Source organism: Bos taurus, chromosome 11 (assembly GCF_002263795.3).
Source record: "Bos taurus isolate L1 Dominette 01449 registration number 42190680 breed Hereford chromosome 11, ARS-UCD2.0, whole genome shotgun sequence".
Taxonomy (NCBI): Eukaryota; Metazoa; Chordata; class Mammalia; order Artiodactyla; family Bovidae; genus Bos; species Bos taurus.
In genome coordinates, this window is record NC_037338.1 from 25,002,405 (window position 1) to 25,024,902 (window position 22,498).

Below are 22,498 nucleotides of genomic sequence, written 5' to 3' on the forward strand. Positions count from 1 at the left end.
AGATTCAGACACTACTGAGTGACTGAACTGAAGCAGGGTAGCAATATGTAGCCTTGACGTACTCCTTTCCCAGTTTGGAGCCTGTCTGTTGTTCCATGTCCAGTTCTAACTGTTGCTTCTTGACCTGCATACAGGTTTCGCAGGAGACGGGTAAAGTGGTCTGGTGTTCCCATTTCTTTTAAGAATTTTCCACAGTTTGTTGTGATCCACACAGTTAAAGGTTTTGGCATAGTCAGTAAAGCAGAAGTAGATGTTTCTCTGGAACTCTCTTGCTTCTTCTGTGATCCAGTGGATTTTGGCAATTTGATCTCTGGTTCCTCTGCCTTTTCTAAATCCAGCTTGGACATCTGGATGTTCTCGGTTGACATACTGTTGAAGCCTGACTTGGGGAATTTTGCGCATTACTTTGCTAGCATGTGAGATGAGTCCAGTTGTGTGGTAGTTTGAACATTCTTTGGCATTTCCTTTCTTTGGGATTGGAATGAAGCTGAACTTTTCCAGTCCTGTGGCCCCTGCTGAATTTTTGAAATTTTCTGGCATATTGAGTACAATACTTTAACAGCATCATCTTTTAGAACCTGAAATAGCTCAGCTGGAATTCCATCACCTCCACTAACTTTGTTCGTCATGATGCTTCCTAAGGCCCACCTGACTTTGGACTCCAGGATGTCTGGCTCTAGTCCAGTGATCGCACCATTGTGGTTATCAGGGTCATGAAGATCTTTTTTGTATAGTTCTTCTGTGTATTCTTGCCACCTTTTTTTTAAACATCTTCTTTTCTGTTAGGTCCATACCATTTCTGTCCTTTACTGTGCCCATTGCTGAGTTTTCCATCTTTGTTGGCATATTGAATGTGTAGCACTTTCATGGCATCTTTTAGAACTTGCAATAGCTCAGCTGGAATTCCATCACCTTTACTCACTTTGTTCGTAATCCAATAATTGATGGATATTTGCTTCATTTTAGTCTTTTACTGTTACAAATAGTACTGCAAAGAGCAAATCTGTGCCTAGGTCATTTCACATGTTGAACTATGAGGTTGTGTACAAATTAAATTACAAAGTAAAACAGTAGAAAATGTCTTAATTATATTTTTTGTATTTGTATTTCTTTCTTCATGTTTCTATATTGGTCAAAGCAGGGGAATTGAACTGAAAGGATTTGTAATTTGTGAATTTATGATGTCTCTATTGAGACCTTTTTAAAATCTTCAGAGAAAACAAATTTTTACAGACTTGTGTCTATTGATAATTAAGTAGTAATGAAACCGTAACTCTGATTGGGATTTGAATTTACCGTCTTTTAATGAGATCACACACCTTGTATCAGGCTTAATGAAGCTGAAGTTCTTGATGTCTTATAGCAGAAAGAATTCAGTGGGAGACAAAGTAATAGATAAGAAGTGGATTTATTTAGAAAGAAACGCACTCCATGGTGTGAGCCATCTCAGAAGGCGAGAGAGGCACAGGGTATGGGTTTGTCAGTTTTTATACGTGGGGGACGGGCGGGGGTGGATATTTCATAGGCTAATGAGTGAGAGGAGTATTCCAACCATTTTGGCAAGGAGTAGGGATTTCCAAGCCAGGCTTCAGCGATACGTGAACCGTGAACTTCCAGATGTTCAAACTGGTTTTAGAAAAGGCAGAGGAACCAGAGATCAAATTGCCAACATCTGCTGGACCATCAGAAAAGCAAGAGAGTTCCAGAAAAACATATTTCTGCTTTATTGACTATGCCAAAGCCTTTGACTGTGTGGATCACAATAAACTGTGGAAAATTCTTCAAGAAATGGGAATACCAGAGCACCTGACCTGCCTCTTGAGAAAGCTATATGCAGTTCAGGAAGCAACAGTTAGAACTCGACATGGAACATGGAACAACATGGTTCCAAATAGGAAAAGGAGTACGTCAAGGCTGTATATTGTCACCCTGCTTATTTAACTTCTATGCAGAGTACATCATGAGAAACACTGGGCTGGAAGAAGCACAAGCTGGAATCAAGATTGCCAGGAGAAATATGAATAACCTCAGATAATGCAGATGACACCACCCTTATGGCAGAAAGTGAAGAGGAACTAAAGAGCCTCTTGATGAAAGTGAAAGAGGAGAGTGAAAAAGTTGGCTTAAATTTCAACATTCAGAAAACGAAGATCATGGCATCTGGTCTCATCACTTCATGGGAAATAGGTGGGGAAATGGTAGAAACAGTGTCAGACTTTATTTTTTGGGACTCCCAAATCCCTGCAGATGGTGACTGTGGCCATGAAATTAAAAGACGCTTACTCCTTGGAAGGAAAGTTATGACCAACCTAGATGGCATATTTAAAAGCAGAGACTTTACTTTGCCAACAAAGGTCCATCTAGTCAAGGCTATGGTTTTTCCAGTGGTCATGTATGGATGTGAAAGTTGGACTGTGAAGAAAACTGAGCCCCAAAGAATTGATGCTTTTCAATTGTGGTGTTGGAGAAGACTCTTGAGAGTCCCTTGGACTGCAAGGAGATCCAACTAGTCCATCCTAAAGGAGATCAGCCCTGGGTATTCTTTGGAAGGATTGACGCTAAAGCTGAAACTCCGGTAGTTTGGCCACCTCATGCAAAGAGTTGACTCATTGGAAAGGACTCTGATGCTGGGAGGGATTGGTGGCAGGAGGAGAAGGGGACGACAGAGGATGAGATGGCTGGATGGCATCACTGACTCAATGGATGTGAGTTTGGGTGAACTCCAGGAGTTGGTGATGGACAGGGAGGCCTGGCGTGCTGTGATTCATGGGGTTACAAAGAGTCGGACATGACTGAGCGACTGAACTGAGGGGTTTCCAGAAATTGCACCACCATGCACTTTTTGACCTTTATGGCCGACTTTGGAAATGTCACGGTGCCTGTGGGTGTGTCATTCAGTTTGCTACCTGGTAGCTCAGTTGGTAAAGAATCTGGCTTGCAATGTGGAAGACCTGGGTTTGATCCCTGGGTTGGGAAGATCCTGTGGAGGAGGGCATGGCAACCTACTCCAGTTTTCTTGCCTGGAGAATCCCCATGGACTGAGGAGCCTGGTGGGCTGCTGTCCATGGGACCACAAAAAGCTGAACACAGCTGAGTGACTAAGCATGCATGTATTACAGTGAGAGTATACTGAGGCTCAGAGTCCAGTGGACTTCGACTGTCTGCCATCTTGGGCTTGTTTGGTTCTAATCAGTTCATGTTGTGTCCTCGGGCTCTGTCATTCTTTTAAAGGTTGTGCTCTGCCCACTTCCCTCCTGTTTTAGTAATGTTAAGTTTAAAGTGTATAAATAATAAAATAGAACTCCACTGTGAGTTAGCAGTCTCTCTCTAGAGTTGACTATTAATGTTAAAGAAACTAATAAAAGCAATTTTCTTTCTCTACATTTTGTTGTGCCAGTATTTTTATTTTAAGATGTTAGATTTTTGTGACTTTCTTGGTATCTGTAAACAAAATTTGAATTAGCCAAAAGAGTGCTACTGAGACCATAAGTAGTGCTACTTAAGAGATGAATGTAGCATAAAGAAGTTACCTAGTGTGTTTAGGCTTTTAGGAGAAGCAGGACTAGAGGAAAAACGAGAAAAATCATACCATAATTTAACATTTTTAAGTCGACATGTTTAGCACATTTTTTCTCAACTGTTGTGTTTATGCTGTGTAATCTTTGGTGGTTGAAGTGTTTTCTTTTGCAACTAAAATGATAATGAAGAAAAGCACTGGGTGTATACCACAGAATAGCCTACATTTTGTACTGGTGTTCCACATGGTTGTGCAAATAAACGCTTATGAGATTTTCTTAGTATCAAAACAGTTTATTGGTCATCTTGTCTTGGAGAAGAGGAACTTCCTAGTGCCTTTTGAACATTTCACTTTCTCCTAGTTATGAAAGGGAAAGTGGCACCAAGAGAGGATTTTTTTCCCTTGAATTTCTCTTTGAAAGTTTCTTTCATGTTTGTTATCATATCTCCAGTATCAGGGATTCATATCTTATTGCTTTGGTTCTCTCCACATGCCATAAACACAGGGGGCTTTCTAAAACACTGCTTGTCGTGTTTCTTCACAGAATCCACTGAGCTGTTACCTTAAGCTCAGCCTTGGTTTCTTGGTTTTTCATTCTTCTAGCTTACCTACTCACAGAGGTGTTTCAGCTTTTCTGTTTTGTTTCTTGGGGGCCTGCTTTAACTTTTATTTGTTAACATCTGTTAAAGTAGTATTAACAACAGAAAATATATATTTGAATAGGAATACTTAAAAGTGTCCAGATTTCTTTTTCCTTTATTCTCCTCTTTTTAATAATCCAAAGTTGTATAAAATTATATTTTTTCGCTTATATAGTCAGTCCTTAAATATTTGTTAGTAAGATATAGTTAAGAAAACCATTAGTCAATATTGTGTTCTCATCCAGGAGCACTCTTGTCTCCCAAGGAACATTTGACAGAGGCTGGACAGTTTTGGGTTTGCATCTGGTTTAGGACTCCTCTATCATCTACTGACTCAGCCAGTGGTGCTGCCAGGGTTGAGAAAACCTGATTTAATGTCATCATAACTCTTGCTCCCTTGGTGTATGTACGTGTGTGTGTATACACATGAATTTATATACTTGCTCTAATTAGGACCCTCCCCCTTCACTTTAAATATACTAATACAGCTGTCTAGTATTACCTCAGGCAGTTATGTGGCTGGTTCCCATTGTGCAGTTATTTTCAACTTCTCTAACGCTGACTTTGCTGTTTATACTACTCTTACACTGCCACTATTCATTTTCAATTTTGAAAATGTCTCTTTGCTTCCTCTTCTCCATTCCCTTTTGTGTTTCCAGCATATCACAATTTTATTTAACTTAATGTCTCTGTATTTTATGAGCACATAAATGTTCCTCACATAATTGTCTCTTGTACAACCTTTTGTTTTCCTTGGAATTAATCATTGTTTTGCGTTTTCCTTTTGATTAATCTTCTAAAATGTAAAACATTTTAGTCCTTGCTTATCTGAAAATGTTTTTCACACTTGACTGATGATTTGTTTAGGGATATAATTCTGGTTTGGAAATAATTTCCCTCAGAATTTTGAATCTTTTCTTTTGTCCTATCTTACATTCCTGCTGTTGAGAAACATAATCTTCTGAAAGCATTTTGCATTTTAAAATTTCATTAAAAAAAAATTTGTTCATTGTGTTTAGTGGATTAAATGGTGTATAAAACTATTTGCTGAATTTCAATCACAGAACCAGGCGTAATTCTTTATATGAAAAAATGTTCAGAATTCAGTTTGTGGCTAATATCAGACTCATAAGATCAGTGACACACATGCCACTTTTTCAAAAGGAGGGAGTCTTAGAAAGTGAGCCTTTTGATTTGGGGTACTGTCTGGTTTGCAGACAAAGCTTCCAGGATGGCACAGAGAGCGTCCATGTGCTCTCCACTCAGGTCTTGCTTAATGTTTACAGTTCATTTAATCATGCCATCTTCATCAAAACTAAGAAATTCACACAGATATGTTACTGTGTTACTACACTCCAGACTGTATCCAGACATTAATCACTCTTTCTCTGACGTCCTTTTGCTGTTCCCAGATTTACCCTGGCATTGCATTTAGGCATCATGTCTTCATCATCTCCTCTGGTCTGTAGAATGTCCCAGTCTTTCCTTGTTTTTCATGACCTTGATAGTTATGAAGAAGAATATATATATATTTTTTAATAATGACTTTATTGAGATATTGTGGTAGTTAAATTAGTGGTCAACTTGACTGGGCTCCTGTCATACTCAGATGTCTGGTAAAAAACCCTGTGTGTGTCCATGAGGGTGTTTCCAGAAGAGATTATTTGAATCAGTAGACTGAGTAAAGCAGATTGTCTTTCCCAGTGTGAGGGAAACCTCTTCCATTCGGTTGAGGGTCTGAAAAGAGCAAAAAGGTAGGAGAGAGAATTCTCCCTCTGACTGATGAAGCTGGGGCCGCGGTTTCTTCCTCTCTGGGACTCATAGCAGCAGCACTCTTGAGTCTCAGGCCTTTGGACTTGGGCTAGAACTGCACGTTTTGTTTGCTCGTTCATCAGGTGATGGAAATTTCGATTGTTCTACTTTTTGTCTGTTGTAAATAATGCCGCTGTGAATGTCTGTACACGAGATTTTGTGTGGATTTATGTTTTCTTTTCTCATGGTATTATACTTACGTGTGGAATTGCTGAATCAGATGGCAGCTGTGTGTTTAACATTTTGAGGAACTGCCAAACTGTTTTCTCAAGTGACTACACAGTTTTGTATCCTCACCAGCAAAGTGTTAGTGTTCCAGTTTTGCCAATCCATGTCAACACTTGTTATTGTCTGTTTTTCATTTTAGCCCATCTTTGTGGTTTTCTGTGAACTGTATCTCACTGTGTTTTTGATTTTGCATTTTCCTAATGGCTAAGAATGTTGAGAGTCTTCCCCCCACCACAACAGCAAATTATTTCTTTGCATATTTTAAAAAGTGAAATGTAATCGACATACAGCATTATGTTAGTTTCAGGTGTACTACATAGTGATTTGACATTTGCATACATTACGAGATGATCACAATAAGACTAGAAACTGTCTGTCCCCCATACCAAGTTACTATAATATCACTGACCATATTCCTTATGCTCTATATTATTACATTCCCATGACTTATTTATTTTCTAATTGGATGTTTGTACCTCTTAGTCCCCTTCACCTATTTGCCCCCATGCACCACTGCCCGCCCCCATCTCTTTTCCTTCCCCTCTGGCAACCACATGTTTGTTCTCTGTGAGTCTGTTTTCCTTTTGTTTTATTTTTTTGTTTTTTAAATTCCACATGTAAGTGAGAAATCACATGGCTATTTGTCTGTCTTCGTCTGATTTGTTTCATACCCTCTAGATCTAGCTATGTTTTTGCAAATGGCAAGATTTCTTTTTTTTAAATGGAAAAATACCTTTCTTTAATGAAGAAATAATGGCTTTCAGTGAACAAGGCAGGTTTAAAATTCATGTTCAGTGTGCCTAAGGATCACCTGGTCGTGCTTGTTAACCACATAGATGCTTGGATTCCTTCCAAGATATTTGAATTCAATTATCTTCGTGCGACACTAAGAAAGTTTCATTTTTCCAGGTCCTGGACCATTGTACTTCTGTGTGTTAGTGAAGGAAAGCCTTCAGATAGTGGGGAAAATGGATGCTAATTTAAACTTCCTTGTTTTCCACTTGTACAAATGGGTAACATCTTTTGATAAGAGGAAAAATAACCTGGGTGCACATTTTACATAAGGTTTTTGAGTCCTGTGGGATTATGCTAGCATCTTGTTAAGGAAACAGCAGATTTCAGGCTGATCAGTACCTGCCATTAAACACGGGACTGTATTGTGTTGTAATAATCACATTTTTCTCTGTCCCTGTACTCTGCCATTTCTGAAATATAATATTTATATATATATTTTGAAATAAAATATACTAAAAAAAAAAACTTTTTGAATGATACGTGGGAAAATATGTTATCTCTAGAAATTCTGTGCTCCTGTCGAAAAGCAGTATGAATGGGCCTTGAGTGATCTTTCTCAATGTTACAGTCTTTCCTATGTTTTATATTGTTAATGTTTTCATATCTTTATTCCTTATGGTTTAAAGTGCTGTGCAAGAGACACAGGTTCATTGCTTGAGGTTCAGGGTAAAACAATTGCATTATCTATATTCAGAATTTGTTAATAGTTCCTTTAGTTTGCAGTTAGCTTAAAATTTATCATGTTTTTCCTGTGAGCCAAGATTTGTTCAGCATAACGGAAGCCAACACTTTAAGTCAGACTACTTTTTTTAAGTGAAACTACTTTGTCAACAACTCTTGGGGTGGCGGTACACGTGTTAATTACATGTTCATGTTTACTTCACAAAATAACCCTGACTCAGCCTCTTACTTTGTTAGCTGTTAATATATGCACATGGAAAGTTAAGTGTCACGTTTTTGTTTTTAATGGGAAAGGTACAGTATAGGTACATTAAAGAAAAATTATAAGTTAAAATCATCTATTATCCTTTCCTTTTTGCATAAAATCTGTACTTCCGAAAATATCTTACATTTTAGATTGATTGGGATGGCTGTCCTTTTATTGGTTTTGTAATCATCTTGGGCCTCTAAAACCAGTATAACCAATGTTTCCTTACCTCCTGATGTAAATATGAAAATAACGGTTTAGTGATTCAGTTTAACATCTTTTTTCATGGACTTTGCTGGGGGTCCAGTGGTTAAGAGTCTGCCTGCCAATGCAGGCAGGGGACATGGGGTTTGATCCCTGGTCCAGGAAGACTCTACATGCCACGGGGCAGCTAAGCCTGTGTACCTGTGCTCTAGAGCCCATGCGCCGCAACAAGAGAAGCTGGTACACTGCAACTAGAGAGTAGCCCCTGCTCACTGCAGCTAGAGAAAGCCTGCATGCATCATTGAGGACCCAGCGTAGCCATAAATAAATAATTCTTTAAAAAAAAAAAATCTTTTATCATTTCAGACAGTATGGAGGCACCTTTATGCTGTATTCTTTTTATGAATTTGTAGTGTCTGTTATCTTATAAAATTCAAGTGATACCTATTAAAATAACATTTATAGCATCTGCTCCTCCCCATTTTTTTTTAAACCTGACTATAGAGAACTTAAAAAGATTTTATGATTTCTAGGTGGAATAAGTATTAAATGTTAGAAATATTGCTTTGTCAGCTGTTGCTGAAGCAAGAGAAGTAAATGAAACTATTTTTGGAAATCCCGTCTGTTCCTTAAGCACTCTTGCATGTGTGAGCACATATTCATGGGTCATAGAAGTTCTTCTGTGGCAGTCGTAGATGTGCTAACAGCAGCAGAGCAGTTCCCCTTGTAATTCTGTCCTTTGCATGAGCATATCAGGTAATTATTGATTTTGAGTGTTATATTCACTGAAATAATGGTGTTATTTTTTCTGCTTCAGTACTATGCACGAATAAAATACATTGGAAAAACAGAAAACCTTCATAACTCGAAGTAACCGAATTACGGATTTGACAGGATAGTGTAGAAGTACCACGTGCTCTCAGAGAAACCTTTTTTTTTTTCTTTTAATTTTATTTTATTTTTAAACTTTACAATATTGTATTGGTTTTGCCAAACATCGAAATGAATCTGCCACAGGTATACATGTGTTCCCCATCCTGAACCCTCCTCCCTCCTCCTTCCCCATAGCATCCCTCTGGGTCGTCCCAGTGCACCAGCCCCAAACATCCAGTATCGTGCATCGAACCTGGACTGGCGACTCGTTCCATATATGATATTATACGTATTTCAATGCCATTCTCCCAAATCATCCCACCCTCTCCCTTTCCCACAGAGTCCAAAAGACTGTTCTATATATCAGTGTCTCTTTTGCTGTCTCGTATACAGGACAAACCTTTTGAAGTGATATCAATCTAAGATGATTAACAGAGAAAGATATTTTGATGAGAGGAAAACATTTTTTTTTTCAATTTAAGTTTAAGGAATATACAGTTGCAAAATGCTTAGTGTAGTTTTTGACTTATGCATTCGTGTTTTGCTTTTGGTAATTTTTTCCTTTGAACTGTATTTCACTCTGGTAATCCAACAACAAACTTCCTATGTAATGTGTATTTGATGCATTTGTTTTTACATGTTAATTCGTGGAGAGCAAGTCATGATTTTTGTTTAGAAAACCAAGTGATATTATGACATTTTAAAAGTATTTTGTGAGTCCTGACCAATATCTGTAACTTGAATAGTCTCTCAGAATTCTCCTGTCAAATTAGTAGCTATACTGAGTTTTTCAAACTGGGAAGATAATTTTAAAAGTGGTATTAAATGCCACTACGTGAATAACCATAATTTTTCTCAGGTCTAGACAGGCCTTTTTTAAACAGCATTTCATTTTCAAGTACACACCCAGCTATGATCAAAGGTAAATGCCATGAGACTTCAAGATCCATGAATGTGTCGATATTTATTTGCCCCTTGCTCTATAGGAGTTCCTCGTGTTTAAATTTTAACTAGTCTTTCGAGCAGTTTCAATAAAGGTAAGTTAGCAATAAAGGTATAGTTACATCAGGTAATCCTGATGTAAATGTGTATTATTTTTATGTTCTTGTATGCAGTGGCTACTATAAAAATTTGAAGGTTATTTTAGGCACTGGTTTACATGGTGATTTCTTTAAAAACCCCTTGTATAAAATTACCTCATATTAACTCTCTACAGATTCAGAAACTAACTTTGTCTGAAGATTACACTGTATTCTTCTTTTCTTCTTAAAGAGTTAGGAAATACCTATAAAATGTTTTATGTTATAGGGATTTACTACCTAACACTGTTCCTTCCCCAGGTTAGCCTCTCAACAAATGTCTACAGCCTTATTTTTTAGGTTCCATGACACCAAGTTGTAGAGTAAGTCCAAGTGTATGCATGTCTAGATGTTCCTGACTGTCATCTAGTTTCTTAATACTACCTTTACATTTTGAATGTTCCTAACTTTGTGTATATCATCTCTGTGAAGGCAAAGTGGCTTTTCTTGCATTTATTCACTTTTTTTCTCTTTCAACAGGGGGAAATGCAGTGTTGCCCTTCTGAATGAGACAGAGTCAGTATTGTCATATCTTGATAAAGAGGTAATTCACAATTATACTTGTGTGTGTTTTTCCCTCTCTATTTCATACAAAGCCTATACATTTGTATTATTTCTTCTTCTAACAAATTATTGCATAATGAGAACAATATTATGGTAAAAGTATAATGATTAGAATATATTCAGGTAATTTCATTTTTCTGGTTAACTGAGATAAAAGTTGGCAAAAACTCCTTAGGTCTATCTTTGCTTCGCAATGAAAAGTTGGTAAAGTATAGCAAATGATTGAATTGGTAGTGAAAGAACTTTTTTGGAGGGGCAAACTAATTTGGGCTTTATGAAATAAATAAAAATACTTGATCCTCTTCCCTTTTTTAAAAAAATTTTTTGGAAGTAAATAGCTTTTCTTTTAGGCTCTTTGCAGATAAAATTTTACCATTGGTGGTCTGCTTCCTTTACTAGAATCCTAATAAACTTTGTCACCTAAGAATAAATTTTTCTGTAACCTTCAAGAGACGTCATAAACATTTTTATGAAATTGAATTAGAGCATGGACGCCATTGAAGGGAGGAGATTCTCGTAAGCAGACTATTTTACATTTTGCAGTTTTATGTGACTTTTATCAGTTTTGTTGTGGGGAAAATACTTTACTATTTATTGATGGTTCAGTATTTAACCTTCATAATTTCATAGTGTTTGTTTTCCCAGAATCTTCATTACATATATATTTTAAAAAGCAAAATTAAAGGGACATATTTTCTTTTAAAAAAAATAGTTTTCTATGCTCGAAAGTGTTGCTCCCTTATCTCAAATGAAGTAAAATTACAGAAAAAGACTGATGCAAACATGTAGAACTACTGTGCACCAGAAACCTAATAAGAAGGAAAGTAAGTATTCAAAGCAGAAAAAAAGGCTAATAGTCTTGTGAAATTTGAAAAAGAAGGGTTTATTGTCAGTCTGTCAAACAGAATGATGGATACTATGGATTGATGATGCTCAGAAATTATCTTTTGTTCACAGGAGCAGAAATAAAAAGAAGAAATAGCCAATATATTTTAGTATATTACACTGTATTTGGCCGCGCCGAGAGCGGACTTTTACTGCTGCACTGTGTCTGCGTGGCTTGGCTTGCGGGATCTTAGTTGCCCGACCAGGGATGGAGCCCAGGCCACTGCGTGGGAGTGCAGAGGCCTCACCACTGGGCCACTTGGAAATCCTCTGATTTGTTTTTAAAAGATGCTATTTGTTACCTTCTAATTTGTTAACAATTTGTATCTGCTAAGGATTGTAGTAGATGAAAATTTGCCAAGTCTTTAGGATTTTTTTTTCCTATCCTCTTGCTTTTTAACCTCAGTCCTTTACCAATCTACTGTTCTTTAATGGGCCCTTTCAGGGTTTAATATGGAGAGTCATGCAGTAGATGACCCTCACATCCATGGGGCAGGGAGATCGGGGGGAGCAAAAGGCAAGACTTTGCTGGTTCAGATGATTTCTAGTGGTTATGCAGAATTCAGCTAAAGACTGGTGGCTATAGGTCATTTTATCCTTTAGGTCCAGTAAGTAGGGTGTTTGCTCTTTTAAGTGACCATGGAAAGTTAGATGGGTATGCTGGTGTTGATAGAATGTATAGTTAGGTTTATATGCTTACCCATATAGACATATGTTTTAGAATTTAAAGGACAACTGCAGAATTATAATTAATGGATAATTGTAATTAAATAGATAATTGTAATTAAGTGTATATAGTGTGACACATTAGTAAACTGCATATAAACTAAGTTCTATAGTTTTAATGTGAAATGTGTCTGCATTTTAATATTTTTGATAAAATGTGGGATGGGCAGTGTCAAAGTAAGAGTATCACACGTCTATGAAGGCACCCTTAGTGTTTGGTGTGGGCTTTACAGCTTTAAAATGACCACTGGATTTCAGTGGTCTTTATTTGACTTTAGCTTAACTTTTAGAGCAATTAATCGTTTTCTGTTAGACTAACTAAACAAATAATAGTAACACTTTATTATCCACCTCAATTGTAAGCTATTTGTTTTCATTTAATTTAATTTTATACTGTTTACCTGATGATAGTAACATTATGCTCTCCTTAAAGATTTATGAATTTATTCACCAAAATGAAATTTTATGCTCTGTGGAGTTTTTATGGTTTCATTATTATGACACTGGATTTATTGCTTTATAAAAAGTAGAAGGAATTACGTTTATGTTGATATTTCTGTCTTCTGTCATCTTTTTTTCCAGGATACTTTTTTCTATTCATTGGTCTATGATCCCTCAGTGAAAACACTATTAGCTGACAAAGGTGAAATCAGAGTGGGACCTAGATATCAAGCAGACATTCCAGAAATGCTCTTAGAAGGTATGTTTTTCTTTGAGTTTCAAATCCTGTGAAAACAAATTTCCTTGAAACTTGAGTATTTTCATCAGATGGAAAAAACAACTTTCAGGCCACAGTTTAAAAGTAATGACCTCTTCCAATTTTAGAAATACAACAAACAGCAATGAATAATCATTTATATGATCAATTATTCATTTTTCATTTCACATTTTCATGAGTTTTCTACCTGTATTTTTCTTTTAAATACAACTTTAAGAGCGTTAATGTTGTTGAACTTGTATTGTAATGTGACAGACTCATGCTTTGAGATTTGTGTGCCTTCACATCATCTATCTGAGGTAGCCATGGAATCTAGTGAACACTTAAGTTCTGGTGGGGATTTTGGCTGAACTGGGAAGTTTGTAGACCAGAGAGATTCAAAACTTTACATTTTAAAAGCATATCTTCCTAGCAAGACTTAATTTTTCTTTTTTCTGTCATAACTGTATACTTAAAACCCTTATTTTCTGATTTGAAAAGTAAAACATTCTTAACATTTAAAAAATGAAACACAAAATAAAGTGTAATATAGAAAATGAACACCACACCCTTTTCTTCATTCCAAACCCGTATTTCAGTTCAGTTTAGTCACTCAGTTGTGTCTGACTCTTTGTGGCCCCATGGACTGCACAGGTTTCTCTGTCCATCACCAACTCTTGGAGCTTGCTCAAACTCACGCCCACTGAGTTGGTGATGCCATCCAACCATCTCATCCTCTGTCATCCCCTTCTCCTCCTGCCTTCAGTCTTTCCCAGCATCAGTCTTTTCTAAGGAGTCAGTTCTTTGCATCAGGTGGCCAAAGTATTAGAGCTTCAGCTTCAGCATCAGTCCTTCCAATGAATATTCAGGATTGATTTCCTTTAGGATTGACTAGTTTGATCTCCTTGCTGTTCAAGAGATTCTCAAGAGTCTTTAATACCACAGTTCAGAAGTGCTCAGCTTTCTTAAAGGTCCAATTCTTACATCCATACATGACTGCTGGAAAAACCATAGCTTTGACTAGATGGACTTTTTTTGGCAAAGTAATGTCTCTCCTTTTTAATAGGCTGTCTAGGTTGGTCATAACTTTTCTTCCAAGGAGCAAGCGTCATTTAATTTCATGTCTGCAGGTTGACAAAACATAGTTCCCTGGAGAAGGGAATGGCAGTATTCTTGCCTTGAGAACCCCATGAACAGTATAAAAAGCCAAAACCCATATTTTCTTTTGGTAACAGCAGTGGCTCATAATCCATTTAGGAATGGTCCTTGTGCAGTGGCAAGTTGCAGGTTACTCTGCAACTGCTTCTTTCAGTTAATGGTGTATCTTTTGCATCTTTCCTAACGAGAAGAGTGCTTTATTCTTTTTGTGACTGTAGAGTTCTTAATTCTGCCTGGATATGGCATAATTAATTTCCTTTACCAGTACCCCTGTTGATAGACATTTAGGTGTTTACATTTTTAAAAAATTTACTTTGGCTGCACTGGGTCATCATTGCAGCGTGCAGGCTCTTCATTGTGGTATTCAGGCTTTCCTAGTTGGGGAGCAGGGGCACTCAAGTGCGAGGGCTTAGTTGCAGTATGTGGGATCTTAGTTCCTTGACCAGGGATTGAACTCTCGGCCCCCTGCATTGGGAATGCAGAGTCATCCACTGGAGCACCAGGGAAGTCCCTACATATTTTGAGCAAATGATACTGCTAGAAAGTCTTTACACATACTTATGCTGCATAAACATTTTTCAAGCATAGCTTCCTGGAAGTATTAAAAATGCCACTTTGCCCTTCAAAAATTTTTGTAATTTTTGTATGAGCAAATCAGATGCATTCACTGATAGATTATTAGCGCCCCCATTTTGTCACATTTTTGTATTAGCTTTTCATTTGTTGTTGCTTTTTTTATTATTATTTTTAAAAGTTGAAATTATGCTTTCCTTAGTTATTTTTAACTATTCTGTAAATTTCTTGCGTATTTTCTATTGGTTATTTATATGTATTGGCAAGAGTATTTTGCATATTAAAGATAAACAAATGTAGAAGTATTTGTCTGTGAGTATTGCACCTGTTACCTCCTCGCTTAAAAAATCTTAATGATTTTATATTTAAATGTTTTATTTATTTTTGTTATACAGAAATTTAGAATTTTTGTCATAGAGAGGTTTAGAAATTATTCCTAAAGTTTTTATAATTTGCATTCTTTACCATGCTTTCCAATAGGAAGTATATGCAGAAAAGTTAAATCAACTCAAGGTGGAGTTTGTGAACCATAGTAGCCAGTGTGGTTGGTGGGTTATCATTGTCCGTGGTGGGCAGATGGGTGGCTGTGGATAACACGAGGTTGCAGACTTCTGCATTTTTATGAACTCAGTACCAGGAAAGGTCAGTCAGTAATGACTAAGCTTTGAGAACAGATTGCCATGTCTGCACTCAACTGTGTTTAGAAGTTTTGTTTTGTTTTGTGTGTGTGTGTGTGTTTTAAAGAGATGGTAAGTAGTTTATTATAGGCTGCTGCTGTTTGGCAACCCCTTGGACTATGGCCCACCAGGCTCCTCTCTGTCCATGGGATTTCCCAGGCAAGATTACTGGAGTGGAGTGCCATTTCTTTCTCCATTATAGGCTGAGAGATTGCATTTATTGGCATTCTGATCTGTACAAATCAATTTGTGTTCCCAAAATAATTTCAGATATTTATATAGTCCTTAATGTTTGATCTTAGACTTTATTGTTTTATTTTTGAAAGCATTTGATCTTTAAATTTTACAAAAGTGCATTGAGTATCCTTTAGATAATGGATAATTTTGTACTCTGGATATAACTGGAAAACATGTTCCCAGAAATGAAATTGCTAAGCTGTAAAATGGTGTGTGCAGAGTACATCATGAGAAACGCCGGACTGGAAGAAACACAAGCTGGAATCAAGATTGCCGGGAGAAATATCAATAACCTCAGATATGCAGATGACACCACCCTTATGGCAGAAAGTGAAGAGGAACTCAAAAGCCTCTTGATGAAAGTGAAAGTGGAGAGTGAAAAAGTTGGCTTAAAGCTCAACATTCAGAAAACGAAGATCATGGCATCTGGTCCCATCACTTCATGGGAAATAGATGGGGAAACAGTGGAAACAGTGTTAGACTTTATTTTTTTGGGCTCCCAAATCACTGCAGATGGTGATAGCAGCCATGAAATTAAAAGACGCTTACTCCTTGAAAGGAAAGTTATGACCAACCTAGACAGCGTATTGAAAAACAGGGACTTTACTTTGCCAACAAAGGTCCATCTAGTCAAGGCTATGGTTTTTCCTGTGGTCATGTATGGATGTGAGAGTTGGACTGTGAAGACAGCTGAGCACCGAAGAATTGATGCTTTTGAACTGTGGTGTTGGAGAAGACTCCTGAGAGTCCCTTGGACTGCAAGGAGATCCAACCAGTCCATTCTGAAGGAGATCAGCCCTGGGTGTTCTTTGGAAGGAATGATGCTAAAGCTGAAACTCCAGTACTTTGGCCACCTCATGCGAAGAGTTGACTCATTGGAAAAGACTCTGATGCTGGGAGGGATTTGGAGCAGGAGGAGAAGGGGACGACAGAGGATGAGATGGCTGGATGGCATCATGGACTCGATGGACGTGAGTCTGAGTGAATTCCGAGAGTTGGTGATGGACAGGGAGGCCTGGCGTGCTGTGATTCATGGGGTCGCAAAGAGTCAGACAGGACTGAGCAACTGAACTGAACTGAAGGTGGTGTGTCTGAAATTTTATACAAAATGACAGTTGGCTTCCAAGTAATCATTTACAGATTTTTTTTTCCTTGTTTCAGTTAAGGTATACTTTATATGTAGTGCATTTCACCCACTTCTGTGTGCAGTTCTTTGAGTTTTGGACAGATGTATGGCCCTCTGTGAGATGTTCAGCAAGTCCATCTCCACAGAGACCGAGAGCCAGGAGTGCCCCTAGCGCATTGTGTCCGCAGCACCTGGCCCACACTCTCCACCCCCTCAGCAGCCCTTTGTTACTCTTCCCTGAACTTTGATCTCTCCCCTTTTCAAAACTATGTAGACTGTATTGTTCATGTAATCTTTTGTGCTATTTTTATTATTTGACTTTTTTTTCTTTTTTTTTTAATTTTAATTGGGGGCTAATTACTTTACAATATTGTGATGGTTTTTGCCATACTTTCACATGAATCAGCCATGAGTGTACATGTGTTCCCCAACCTGAACCCTGCTCACACCTCCCTCACCATCCCATCCCTCAGGGTCATCCCAGTGCACCAGGCCTGAGCACCCTGTCTCTTATTTGACTTTTTAAAATGTAGTACTGAATGAGCTACTGATTGTGTAGCTCTTTTTCTCTCATTTTTTATAGAAAAAAATTGAATATATTTTATGAAGTATAGTTGATTTACAATGTTGTATTTTTAATTTCATCTTAAAATTTGTATATATATATTTATTGAAGCATTTTAATTTTTTATTTTAATCAGTTAATTTAAAAACATTTTGGCCACACTTTGGCTTGTGCCATCTCAGTTCCCTGACCATTGACTGAACCTGGGCCGTGACAGTGAAAGCTCCAAATCCTAATCATCTCAGTTCAGTTCAGTCACTCAGTCGTGTCTGACTCTTTGCGACCCCATGAATCGCAGCACGCCAGGCCTCCCTGTCCATCAACAACTCCTGGAGTTCACTCAAACTCACGTCCATCGAGTCAGTGATGCCATCCAGCCATCTCATCCTCTGTCGTCCCCTTCTCCTCCTGCCCCCAATCCCTCCCAGCATCAGAGTCTTTTCCAATGAGTCAGCTCTTTGCAGAAGGTGCCCAAAGTACTAGAGCTTCAGCTTTAGCATCATTCCTTCCAAAGAACACCCAGGGCTGATCTCCTTCAGAATGGACTGGTTGGATCTCCTTGCAGTCCAAGGGACTCTCAGGAGTCTTCTCCAACACCACAGTTCAAAAGCATCAATTGTTCGGCGCTCAGCCTTCTTCACAGTCCAACTCTCACATCCATACATGACCACAGGAAAAACCATAGCCTTGACTAGACGGACCTTTGTTGGCAAAGTGAAGTCTCTGGTTTTCAATATGCTATTTAGGTTGGTCATAACTTTCCTTCTGAGGAGTAAGCGTCTTTTAATTTCATGGTTGCAGTCACCATCTGCAGTGATTCTGGAGCCCAAAAAATAAAGTCTGACACTGTTTCCACTGTTTCCCCATCTATTTCCCATGAAGTGATGGGACCGGATGCCATGATCTTCGTTTTCTGAATGTTGAGCTTTAAGCCAACTTTTTCACTTTCACTTTCATCAAGAGGCTTTTGAGTTCCTCTTCACTTTCTGCCATAAGGGTGGTGTCATCTGCATATCTGAGGTTATTGATATTTCTCCTGGCAATCTTGATTCCAGCTTGTGTTTCTTCCAGTCCAGCGTTTCTCATGATGTACTCTGCATATAAGTTAAATAACCCCTAACCATCTGGGAATGCTCTAATTTCTTTTTTTTTTTTCAAGTGTCTGATTCTCTCTTCAGCACTGAACATGCTTATGTTCTAAGTGTATAGAAAGCCTAGAAAATTTTGTGTATTGCTCATGTAAAGATAAATGCTGAAGCAAGTAATAAAATTGGGGTATTTAAGGTTATAGTGGGCAGAAAAATCAGCTCACAAAATCTCATGAGTTCCCACCTACCTGAAAAATTTTTAAATATGATATTGCCCCTGAGATGCATAAAGCTGGTTAGAGTTGTGTAATTGGAAAGCATATCTACCTAGCTTAAAGTAGACAAAAAATTTTTAAGGAAATAAAATCACATATAAAATGCAGTAGTTTATTCTACATTATATCGTAGTGAGGATTTGAAGTTCTTGAGGGTCGGGATCGAACCTGCATTGGAAGGCAGATTCCTAATCAGTGGACCACCAAGGAAGTCCTAAGAACCTCCTTTTTCTAATTAATGTATTTTCTGAGGAGAAGGAGTTAGGGTGGCAGATAGATACATTGTCAGTTAAAACACGTTTGAAAAACACAGACATTGCCATCACAGAAACTCATTCACAGCTAGTACCTATTTGCAGAGAAATCAGGTAATAGAAAACATCATTTTAAGAACAGATATTTAGGGCTTGATACGGTCTGTGCATACTAATAACCCTTTTGCTCCTCTTAAATGGATATGTTTAGACCAGTGGCCAGATTCCAGTATGCATTGGCATGGGATGTAGAACTTGAATTAATATCCTAAGGAGGTGGAAGCATCAGCACCATGCCAGAATGTTTTACAGGGTTGCTTTCTTTGTGAATGTGTCCTGGTGAATTTTAAGACATTGTTGTGCCATTTGTCTTGCTGGTGAATATTTCTTTTTTGTGGCTTCAGAATTTAAAAATTCATTTATGGCTACCCACTGTCTAACAAACTCTGGAAACAAACACTGTCTAACAAGATCTGGGAAGATGAGTATGTAGCTTGCAAACGAAGGTAAAAGTTGCTTTTAAGGTTTAAAATCTTTATTGAGTTTGAATAAATAGCTAAAGAATTTTCCAAAGAAAAAGATGTCATATGTAGTAAGTTTTGAATTATTATTTAGTTGTATTGTAACACTGGAATTTTAAGAAAGAAACTAAAAAGTATTATAACATTAAATTATTAAAGGAAAATGACTTTGGATTCACAATTTTGGGTGAAATCTGGCTGCACTATATTTTAGCTGAATAACCTTGGGAGAATTATTTAACCTTTCCAAGTACCCATTGCTTTTTCTAAAACACATCAGAGTGTTGTGGTGATAAAGTGAAGTAACTCCTGTAAAGCATTTAACGCAGCGCCCGCTGCTTACTCCAGTTGCTTCTGCTGGGCCACCGCTGCCTGCTGCTACTAAGTAAGTAGCTCTCGTCTGTATTTGGGAATTTAGGATGTGTCCTTATATGCTCTTAAAACTTGAATTAACCCATATACAGTCAATAGAAAAGTATCAGTATAGTGTGGAAATTATGTCAGTTATCTGAGGCCTTTCCAAGCAGTTGTTCTCACAGATGAAGCGTGTTTAAGAAAAACAAAAGATGAAAATTGTACTAAAGTACCATCCTCCAGTGCAAGTAGTAGCCTCAAAGACGGGGGTGCTTTCACTGTGTTGAAAGTGTATGTGTCATCTTGGAGTTACAGATGGATGAAAAATATTTTCCCCAATTTTTGTAAAAACCTGCACTCTTGATTTTATTTTCAGTTTTGTTGAAACTGTACACAGTGACCTACATCTCAGTAGAGGAAGTAGAAGTCCAGGATTTAAGGAGATAAAGGACTGACTGACCTTTGTGATTAGTACAAATGTCAGTAGAGATTTAACTGTTTTGGTATTTTTATTATATGATTGCTACTTTTTTTTTTTTTTTTTAAGAGCTCTGGTTACCAAGTTCATAGGTCTTTAAAGTTTTGTCCTATCTTTTCATAAGTACTATTATTTAGGAGATCAGCCCAGGGATTTCTTTGGAGGGAATGAGGCTGAAGTTGAAACTCCAGTACTTTGGCCACCTCATGCGAAGATTTGACTCACTGGAAAAGACTGATGCTGGGAGGGATTGGGGGCAGGAGGAGAAGGGGACGACAGAGGATGAGATGGCTGGATGGCATCACTGACTCGATGGACGTGAGTCTGAGTGAACTCCGGGAGTTGGTGATGGACAGAGAGGCCTGGCGTGCTGCGATTCATGGGATCGCGAAGAGGTGGACATGACTGAGCGACTGAACTGAACTGAATTTTGCAGAATGTATTTCCTGTAGTGTGGTGGATGTTAATCAACTGAAAAACATCAGACCATAACAAGTAGTGCAGGTAGATAATTGGTTGCAACTGTATAAAAGTACTAATTTGTAACCCAGGACAATTTTGTCTTCCATGGGACATGAGATGATGTCTATAGACATTTTAGCCATTTTTGGTTGTCACAGCTGGAGGATGGGGAGATGCTACTGGAATCTAGTGAGCAGAGATCAGGGGTGCTGCTGAATATCTTCTAATACACAGGATTACACCCACCCAACAATTATTGGTCCCCCCTCCCCCAATACGCTATTTACAGAGAAACCCTATTGTAAAGGGTTATGGGGACATAGTAAGCACAAAATAAATGTTGGTTAATATTGACATAATTACAAAAATATTTAAAATTTCAAATAATGAATTATATGATCTGGTTTATTTCTGTGGGTTTTGATTCTATCTTTGTGCCAATACAATATGGTTTGATTACTGTCAATGTATATTATAATCTCACCCAGTTTAGATAATCTTTCATTATTTCTTCCAGTAATGATAATATTCTTTGTATGTAGAGATTAATATTTGAATTATTTTATTGGCTTTCAAAAGTAATTTAAATTTGTTAAATTTAAGTTGAAATACTTGTACAAAAACAATAGCCTTAAGATTTTAAGTTTGCCCATTCCAGTCCATTTTAGTTCACTGATTCTTAAAATATTGATGTTCACTCTTGCCATCTTGATTCATGGACCTAACATTCCAGGTTCCTATGCAAAATTGTTCTGTACAGCATCGGACTTTACTTCCATCACCAGTCACATCCACAACTGGACATTGTTTTCGCTTTGCCTCTGGGCTTCCCTGGTAGCTCAGATGGTAAAGTGTCTGCCTGCAATGCAAGAGACCTGGGTTCGATCCCCAGGTTGGGAATATCCCCTGAAGAAGGAAATGGCAACCCACTCCAGTACTCTTGCCTGGAAAATTCTATGGATGGAGGAGCCTGGTAGGCTACAGTCCATGGGATTGCAAAGAATCAGACACGACTGAGCAACTTCACTCTGTCTCTTCATTCTTTCTGGAGTTATTTCTCCACTGATCTCCAATAGCATACTGGGCACCTACTGACCTGGGGAGTTCATCTTTCAGTGTCCTACTTTCTTTCCTTTTCATACTGTTCATGAGGTTCTCGAGGCAAGAACACTGAAGTGGTTTGACATTCCCTTCTCCAGTGGAGCATGTGTTGTCAGAACTCTCCACCATGACCCATCCCTCTTGGGTGGCCCTACATGGCTTGGCTCATAGTTTCATTGAGTTAGACAAGGCTGTGGTCCATGTGATCACTTTGATTCATTTTCTGTGATTGTGGTTTTCATTCTGTCTGCCCTCTGACTGATAAGGATAAAAGGCTTATGGACACTTCCTGTTAGGAGAGACTGACTGTGAGGGAAACTGGGTCTTGTTCTGATGGGTGGGGCCATGCTCATTAAATCTTTAATCCAGTTTTCTGTTGATGGGTGAGGCTGTGTTTCCTCCCTGTTGTTTGATCTGAGACAAAACTATGGTGGAGGTAATCCCTCAAAAGGTCCCATGCACAAACTCCCTCACTCAATGCCCCTGACCCTGCAGCAGGCCACCTCCCACCCACACCTCCCCTGGAGACTCCGGGACACTCACAGGCAAGTCTGGGTCAGTCTCTTGTGGGGTCACTGCTCCTTTCTCCTGGGTCCTGGTACACACCAGGTTTTGTTTGTGCTCTCAAAGAATAATCTGTTTCCCCAGTCCTGTGTAGGTTCTGTAATCAAATCCCACTG

The 22,498-nt window shown here is 38.2% G+C and overlaps 1 protein-coding gene across 9 annotated transcripts in view; it reads left to right on the plus strand.

Annotated features, from left to right (window-relative positions):
- The window catches only part of MTA3 (metastasis associated 1 family member 3), a 212,957-nt gene that overhangs the window by 115,579 nt on the left and 74,880 nt on the right, over positions 1-22,498 (plus strand). For all 9 annotated transcript variants that reach the window (XR_003037047.2, NR_198884.1, XM_024998519.2 and 6 more), the window contains exons 5-6: positions 10,558-10,621; positions 12,835-12,952. Coding sequence is in view for 7 of the 9 variants with exons in the window: in XM_024998519.2 (XP_024854287.1) it covers positions 10,558-10,621; positions 12,835-12,952 (182 nt within the window). In the remaining 2 variants the exon portion in view is untranslated. The remainder of the gene's footprint in view (positions 1-10,557; positions 10,622-12,834; positions 12,953-22,498) is intronic.